This window comes from Desmodus rotundus, chromosome 3 (assembly GCF_022682495.2).
Source record: "Desmodus rotundus isolate HL8 chromosome 3, HLdesRot8A.1, whole genome shotgun sequence".
NCBI classification, from domain to species: domain Eukaryota; kingdom Metazoa; phylum Chordata; class Mammalia; order Chiroptera; family Phyllostomidae; genus Desmodus; species Desmodus rotundus.
In genome coordinates, this window is record NC_071389.1 from 5439751 (window position 1) to 5448591 (window position 8841).

At 49.1% G+C, this 8841-nt stretch overlaps 1 protein-coding gene across 1 annotated transcript; it reads left to right on the forward strand.

Annotated features, from left to right (window-relative positions):
- Window positions 1–887: 887 nt before the first annotated feature.
- Window positions 888–8383, forward strand: RBP7 (retinol binding protein 7). Its single transcript, XM_024554861.3, has 4 exons — window positions 888–1020; window positions 5674–5852; window positions 5969–6070; window positions 8144–8383. Exons 1-4 carry the CDS (start codon window positions 948–950, stop codon window positions 8192–8194), a joined length of 405 nt encoding a protein of 134 aa, XP_024410629.1. The 5' UTR covers window positions 888–947; the 3' UTR covers window positions 8195–8383.
- Window positions 8384–8841: the final 458 nt, after the last annotated feature.

Genomic DNA, 8841 nt, shown 5'->3' on the forward strand with positions numbered 1-8841 from the left:
CATTACCTTCAGCAAGTTACTTAACCTTCTCTTTGTCTGATTTTGTCTCTGTCAAATGGAGATAATAAGGTAACTATTGGAGAAGTAGGAGTTTGTGCCAAATGATAATACACAGAGTACTTAATACATCTTGGCTGTTACTATATTTGAGTCTAGAGCTCATGAGAGGGGTCAGAAATTAATACGTACATCTCGGAGGTGGCCTGTACATTGACAAATAGTGTTTGTGGCTAATGTTTCAAGTTACTCCACATTCCCAAACTCTTTCTCTTTTGCCTTTCTCTACTAAATCTAGACACTAGAGCCCCCAGATTCCCTTGCAGTTGGAAGTGGCATAGGACACAGCTTTGGCTAATGAGTGTAAAGAAAAACCTGAAGTGACAATGTTGGGTGCTGCTTTCCCTCCCGATTCCCACCTTGAATGAGGATGTCCTGACTGCAGACCCAGCGGCCAGCTCATGATAGTGAGGTAAGGCCACAGAATCACAGAGATGCCACTTCCATGACATGGAGTTGCCAAATCGTGACCAGCAATCACTTAGCCCAGGACGGCTTGATAGATAAGAAAAACAACCCCGTATTTACTGAGATCACCGGAGGTGGGTTTGTTAATACATTGTTTGCAGCGGACACAGAAATGAATGCCATGAGCTTGAAGGCGATCCCTTGGTCCTTAGCCTGCAGGCAGAGAAAAAAGTGTGGCCCCCAACACAGCCTGGGTACGCACACGTTTGCAGCCAGAGGAGGAGGCAGCCCCAAGGAGAACAGGAGCTTCCCAGGGCCATAGCGAAGGAAGCCAGGAGGGAATGGGCTTCTCTGCTGGAGTGTCGAGGGCACCCCCAAGGCTCCGCCCCTCGCGGGCCGCCTGGTCCCGCCTCCCAGGCCCCGCACTTAGGGCCGAGCAAGCGGTGCTCACTGCGCGCCCCCCTTGTCGCTCCAGCCCCGCCATGCCCACCGACCTCAGCGGCACCTGGAACCTCCTCACCAGCGACAACTTCGAGGGCTACATGCTGGCCCTAGGTAGGCGGAGGGGCGGTGGAGGGGCTGCGGGTGCTAGCGCCTGTCTGGGGTCAGGACGAGGGCTTGTCAGTCTATTTCCCGGGGCGGCCACGCCCCTGCCTCTTCTTTCCGCGTGTTGGTCCCCCCACGCGTCCGTCTGCCGGTTCCCCAGTCTGTCCTGCGTCCCCCCCTCCACCTGCCCGTCCACTCATTCCCTGGTTGCTCGTCCCCCTGTCCTGCTGTCTCTCCTGTCCCCTAGTCCTCCGTCTGCTCGTCGGTCCACCACCCCAGTCTGTCTGCCAGTCCGCGTGTGCATCCGTCTGTTCCCCATCCTTCCATCTCCGCCAACTCCCTGTCACCTCGCCGGGCCCATGATCCCCCTGACCTTGCCTCGCCCCCCACTCCACCCTCCTCTTGTCCCCTCCACTGACCCTCTACCCGCCCGGCGGCCAGCACTCCTGTCCCAGCGTGGATTCTAACCAGGTGGAGGGGCAGCTGGCGTGGGATGCCTCGCGGGGGGGTCCCAGGGACACGAAGGGGCTTCGGCCACGTGCGTGGTCGCCCTGCCGAAGCCCCTCCGCAGGTGGCCGTCTGCCCGCAGCCCCCTTTAACGCGGGGCTCTGGGCAGCCGGGCCCCGGATCCCTTGAGCGCAGGGGCGCCCCCAGGGAGGTCCGGGCCGGCAGCACCAGCGTCTCCCGGGGCTTCTCCAGGACACTGCATGCAGAGCTCCCAGCCGCAGCCAGCCCGTGCAGGAGCGCCCCGCCCCGCCCCGCCCCCAGGGGACCGTGGCCGCTGGATTCAGAACCGGGTTTGAAGTCTTTCGTTTTCTGACTTCCACTTCTTCCCTCGAGGACTTCGGGGGTGTCAAGAAACCCTTAGAGGCCTCTTCCCCCTCCTCGCTGTTCTAGCCCGGAGGGGGTGTCGGTCGGTGCCTAGAAGGGTCGCTTCTGTCTGCCTGTCCCGCTGCCCCGAGTGCTTAGTGAGCGGAGGGACCACTGAGTCAGGCCGGGGGTGTGGCGTGGGCAGGGGGGCCTGACCAAGGTCCTTGCCTCCCGGGGGGACTGGAGAATGTTTTCCCGCTCTGACGGTAGAAGCCGTCCTTCCTTACGGATCCCCAGGCAGAGTTTGTCCCGCCCGTGGTCTCATTCTCTAGACTTGGGGGGTCTGAGCACCTACTTTGTGCCGCGTGCTTTTCACTAAAAGACGCCAGTCGGTGGCACTTTTGACAGATGAGCCAGAGCTGCCCGGGGTATGGGGGCCTGGGGACGACTCTAGCTCCGTCTCTTTCGATCTGACACGGGGCTTCGGTTTCCCCATCTGTAAGTTAAGATGGGAGTGCAATTTTTTACTGTGGTAAAATATGTATAACGTAAAATTGGTCATTTTAACCATTTTGAAATGTACAGTTCTGGGGCCCCGGTGTGTTTTTAAGATCTCTGAGCCTGTCGTAGGGTTCTCCTCCCTTCCCTTTCTCACACTGAGTAGGGAAGTCTGGAACTTCTCAGGTGAAATCTGATGTATATTGACACAAAACCTTGTAAGGAAGAGAAAAACTTTTCCCTCTACCCATCTGTTTCTTTGCCCCGGGCCCCATAGATTAGACCAGCAAAGGACAGACTAACAAGAGACAGACAAACAGAAGCTTAACACGCATGCTGCATACACTCAGGAGGAGTACTCAGCAATGAGTACTGCAAAGGAGTACTCGGAACTTGAGCTTGTACAGCATTTAGCAAAGAGTAATGATTTTGTAGAGAAGCGACAAGACAAAAGGACTTTCCATTTCCAGGGTGACAAATAATAGGAAAGTACATATATGGGAAAACTCGTGGAAAATAAGGGCTAGATTATGTAGATTCTTCTGGCACCATTTCTAGGCTGGTAAGAACCTAGAGTTGTCTCCTGACTTCTGTTCATCCCGGTACAGACGGGAGGGGGAGTGCGGGAGAGAGACTGTCTCATGTCATGGCCAACGTCTGTCCGGCACGCTGGGCCAGGCCAGAAAGAGGTCAGTCTCTGCAACCCCCTTCGAGACTGTCTGGTCGTACCCAGTGTTCATCCTGACAAAAACCAGCGCCCCTCCCTCGCCTCCTGCCCTGGAACCGGTGTGGTCCCGACCCAGTCAGGCATGTAATGTAACTTCCCGAGCCTGGCAGCGTTTAGGTACTGGTCCTTGTGACCGTCCCCGCCTTTACCCTATGTGGTATTTCGGCACTTGCTAAGATTTCATCTTGCCTAAGACATGTTTCGCGTGTAAGTTCCCCTTAATAACCTCAATTAACTACCAGACCGGAGTGGGCAGCCTCTTCTTTCCATCTCTCCTGCCCTCAGCCCACTGAGATAGATTTCACTATGCCTGGTGCCGTGTTTTAAGGTACTGTGTCCTGAACCCTATCAGGGACGCAGTTTCTGCTTGGAATAATGAAAAGACTCTGGAAATGAATAATGTCGATGGTTGGATAACATTGTGACTGTACAAAGCCACTGAATTGTATGCTTAAAAATGGGTAAAATGGTAAAATGTGTGTATTTTACCACAATAAAAAATTACCAAAAAAAAATTTACAAGGAGACTTTGGTAGAAAATACACAACAAATCCTATTTTTATTTAAAAAATGAAAGCTCCTTTTCCATTCAGTTGTTTGAATTAAGCACATTTTGTGAGCTAGCATTCTCTCTGACCTAAGCCATGTCTTATGACTTTACACAGTGAACTAAAACATGCTTTTTCTAAACACACAGGCTTATGTTTCAGGGGAATAAAGATAGCTCCTGAAATAAAAACCAGAAAGTCTTTATCTTGTTCATTTGATGGGAGGAAGGTACAACCAGGCGATAGGTTCCTTTTAGCCGAAAACAGAGCTTGAAGTCTTTGTCCCAGTTAAATATTTTAGTTAAGCAAGTGCTTCATGAATTATTCAATGTCTTACATTCAGATTCATTTTAAAATCAGCGTATGGCATATAGAGGGATTTATAGCACGGAACTCAAATAATCAAAGTGTCCTTAGGTTCAAGAAGATTGTTTTCCATTTTCCTTTGATGGGAGCCAATTTTCTTCTTCTTTTTCTTTTCATTGTTGTTCAATTACAGTTGTCCCCATTTTCCCCCCCCCCATTGCTCTCCCCTGCCCTACCCACCCCTCACCTCCCACTTTCAATCCTCACCCCCCTCCCTATTGTCCTTGTCCACAGATCCTTTATATGTGTTCCCTTGACTTAACCCTTCCTCTTCTTTCCCCTGTCACCCCCCTCCCGCCTCCCCTCTGGTCACTGTCAGTTTGTTCTTTATTTCCATGTCTCTGGTTCTATTTTGCTTGCTTGTTTTGTTGATTAGGTTCCACTTACAGGTGAGATCATAGGGTATTTGTCTTTCACTGCCGGGCTTATTTCACTTAGCACAATGCTCTCCAGTTCCATCCACACTGTCGTGAAAGGTGGGAGCTCCTTCTTTCTTGGCTGCTGCATAGTATTCCATTGTGTAAATGTACCAGTTTTTTGATCCACTCATTTATGATTCTCTTCTGAAAGGGAGATTTAGCCTTGGCTGGTGTAGCTCAGTGGATTGAGCAGTGGCCTGAAAACCAAAGGGTCACTGGTTCTATTCCCACTCAGGGCACATGCCTGGGTTGCAGGCCAGGTGCCCAGAAGAGGGTGCACAAGAGGCAACCACATATTGATGTTTCTCCTCCTCTCTTTCTCCTTCCCTTCCCCTATCTCTAAAAATAAATAAATAAAATCCTTTAAAAAAAGGGAGATATAGATTACTCTGTCTCTCCTTCCTTCTTGATTATAAATTGCTGAAGGACAGGGAGAGCCATTGACAATCTCTAGCCACAGAATGTGTTCACAGCTAATAAATAAGCAATGGGATTCAAATCTACTTTCTACACTAAAACCCTGGTCTCCGTGTTTCATGGTTTTGTGTGTGACTCTTTTTTAAAGCTTATTCAAGATTCCTAAATGATTGCAGCAGTTTTTGAGGGTGTTTCCCCCCAGTGGTTGTTCAGAAACTGTTCACATTCTGTCTTTATCTGAAGGGTAAATACATAAAGCAGAAAAAGGCAGAGTTGCTGTCATCAAGGCTGGGTTAGGGGCCTGAGCCCCGTCCCCTCCGCTCTCCTGTCCCCTTGTCAGCCTCTGGCAGGGATTCTGAGAACGGCTTCTGCTGTGCCCGGCTTCAAATCCATCACCTGAGGCACAACCTGCGACACATAGCTGCCTAGTGAGTCTTTTCTGAAAGCTGTTGAACCTTTTTTTTAAAAAAAAAGATTTCCTGTATTTATTTTTAGAGAGAGTGGAAGGGAGGGAGAAAGAGAGGGGGAGAAAAATTAGCCCGCAACCCAGGCATGTGCCCTGACTGGAAATTGAACCTGCGACCTTTTGGTTGGTAGGCTGGCGCTCAATCCACTGAGCCACAGCAGCCGGGGCAGCTGTTGAACCTTTGTAATCAGCCTCTGGATGGAGATTTGCTGGGATAGCTTTCTTTATAGATCCAATCGCGGTGACAGATGACATTGACAATGTAAAAGAAATACTAGCAATCAAATGCAGTGATTTTGAAGTTAGTTGCCAAGTTCTTCGCTTTTACATCTCAAGTGAAAGTTGAGATTTCTTCTTCTTCTTCTTCTTCTTCTTATTATTATTATTATTATTATCATTATTATTTTTAAGGTATTGACTTTGCCACTCGTAAGATAGCCAAGATGCTGAAGCCACAGAAAGTGATTGAGCAAAGTGGGGATTCTTTCACCATCCACACGTACAGCAGCCTAAGGAACTACCTTGTTCAATTTAAAGTTGGAGAAGAATTTGATGAAGATACCAAAGGGCTGGATAACAGAAAATGCAAGGTAAAAGTTGAAGTAATAACATGAGCTCTTCACTGGGCACGTTAATTGGCATTCTACTTAGGAATACGCGAGGATCCTGCCAGAACAAGCTAAGGTTTCTCCCTTCCATCGCACAGAGCTTGGTCACCTGGGACAATGACAGACTCACCTGTGTCCAGAAGGGGGAAAAGAAGAACAGAGGCTGGACCCATTGGATTGAAGGCGACAAGCTCCACCTGGTACTTGCCACACTGTTCTTATTTTTAGTAAGGTGACATAATATTGAAGAAAATGTTAAATGGGAAGCCACGACCAGCAATTCCATTATTCCAACCCTTTCTACTTGGTGTGTTATCTTCCAGTCTCCGTCAGAATAGTCGGCCTTTTCATTTCATATAAAAGCATATTCCAGGTTTCTAAATAATTTTCCTGTTGAAGTTATATATTAATTGAATACATATAATAAGGTAGCAAAATGGCCGCTTAACATTCCATTGGGTTAAAGAAATCTCACTTTAGTAAAACATTTTCTTACAGATGTCCGGAAGTATTGTATTTCAGGGCATTTCCTGCTGTTGCTTAAATTTGTGCGCATAGAGCTTTTTCCTCCACGTCTTACTCCCTTGGGAAGAATTCACAGAGGGGGTCCCTGTGGTCCCAGGCCACACATTCTTGCCTCGTGCAACTTTGTTGCTTTACTCACTTCCAAAATGGGTACCAAAGTCCCATGCTCCCACGAGCCCTTCCTGAACATGCAAATTATAGCTCAACCTAATGCAATATTTCTAAATATAATCTTGAAGGTATGATATTGTACCTCAAGGCTTAATGCTAGCTTTTTCAATGAGAATTCCTTCCTGCCGTGTAGGTTACGATGCTTACATTTTTCAAGTTATGATTTTGTTTCCAATTACTGTGGTAGGTCCTCTGAGCGGATCATCTGACTTAGTCCTCAAGACAGTCCCGTGGAAGGGACACTGTTTTTACAGATCGAGAGATTGAGGCTTAGAAATTCCCCGAGGCCGCACAGGGGAGACTCACATCTGGGTCTGACCAGAATGTGTGCCTTCAACTCTACGCCTTGTTCACCTGAACGCACGTGTGAAATCTCGGTGAAACCTGTGCAAACAGAATTAGAGAGCTAATCTTGACGTTGGTGGTGGTCTTGGAGCCTCTGGGGAGGCTTCGATTGCAAAGGCACTGAAGACATTTTGATTCTGGATTGACAAAGCTCTCAATTTTCCGACAGTAAGAACAAAGTAGGAAACTCGCCTTCACAAAAACATAATATAGTGTCACAAAGAAGATACAAATATGTTTGAGAATTCAGGTTAGTTGGCTGTAAGGAGTAATGTTCAAATCGCCTAAATGTCCAAAGTCCTCCTTGGGCATTTCCAGGAGCTCTGCCCAAGCAGACCCTTGCTCTGAGGATCACAGGACAATTCTTCCATTCTGTGATATAATAAAAATAAACATTCGGTCTTTGTACCCGGTTCCTAAAACCTTTGGAATCTCCAGGGCAACACGAGTGTCTTCTGTATGCTAATGAGATGACTGGTGAATGGGGACCCCCTAGAACAGGGGTCCCGATCACCAGAACAATCAAGGCATGATAGTAGGGTATGAACTTTCAGTCTAGCTCCCGACCTCCAGGAGGAGGAGGGAGGCTGAAAATTGAGTTATTCATCAATAGCTAATGATGATTCAAGCAATCAATTGTGCCTATGTAATGAAACCTCCATAAAACCCCCTAAATGAAGGGGTTCAGAGAGCTTCCGGGTTGGTGGAAACATTGAAGTGCTGGGAGGGCGGAACTCCTGGGGAGGGCGTGGGCTCTCCACATACTGCCCCCCTTGCCCCCGCCCTGTACCTTCTCCTTGCATCTGCTCCAGTGGGCTGCTCCTGAGGCACAGCCTTTATCAAACACCTACCTGTGCCTGTATTTGAAGTGTGCTCCTGAGTTCTGTGAGCCATTCTAGCAAATTATTGAATTTGAAGAGGGAGCCATGGGAACCCCAATTTGTCACTGGTTGGTCAGAAGTAGAGGTGTCCTGGGACTTGCAATTGTCATCTGAAGTGGGGGCAGGGAACCCCTAACCTGTGGGCTCTGCATTCACTCTGGGTTGTTAGTGTCAGAACTGAGTCGACTTACTGGACAGCAGTTGGTGTCAAGAGTTGGAGAAGGGGGTTGGAAAGGACAGGACATGTTTGGTGTCGGGAAGAAAAAAGCCCCACATATTTGGTGTCAGAGGGCTGCGAATAATAGTAGACCCCACGCCAAGTTATCTTCTCCCCTCCCTCCTGGCCCCTAGGAGATGTTCTGCGAGGGCCAAGTGTGCAAGCAGACATTCCAGAGAGCCTGATCCGGATCAGCCCAGAGCCACGCGGGCTGCAGCTCAATGCCAGGGTATATTCCGGAGTGAACAGGTGTTCATCTGTCCTGACCTGGTGACGGGGCCTTGTGGTCAGAGAGCAGCCAGCCACACAGCCTGTGCCAGACACCATTTGCATTGTGGGAAAAGTGTTCCGCTTCAATAAAACTGTCCAATGCCTCTGGCTTTTTCCTCTCAATGTTAGCATATTCCACTATTTTAAGAAATATTTGGTCTATGGTGGACAGACACACCAGTGAATAAGATGTAATTCCTGCCTTCAAGGTCTGGTGAGGACAATGGATGAAATGAGCCTTCTGCACAGTGGAGTTAAGGACAGGCAGCTGTGGGAGGGGCAAGCTTGACCTTGGGGCATGGGCAAGTGGTGGCAGGGCTCTGGGGCAGTAGAGGTGGTCTTCAGCTATGACCTGAAGCACAGGTGGGCAGGAAGCATTGGGAAGCAGTCTAGGTGAAAGGCTGGGGCTAAGTTGGAGGGGTGTGTGAAGAGCTGAAGAGATTGCTTTAGCTGGATCGCGGGTGTGCGTGGGTGGGTGGGTGGGTGGGTGGGTGGGGAGAGGTGGCAGAGGGGACTGGAATGACAGGCAGGGGTATGATCATGAAGCTTGAATGCCAGGGTT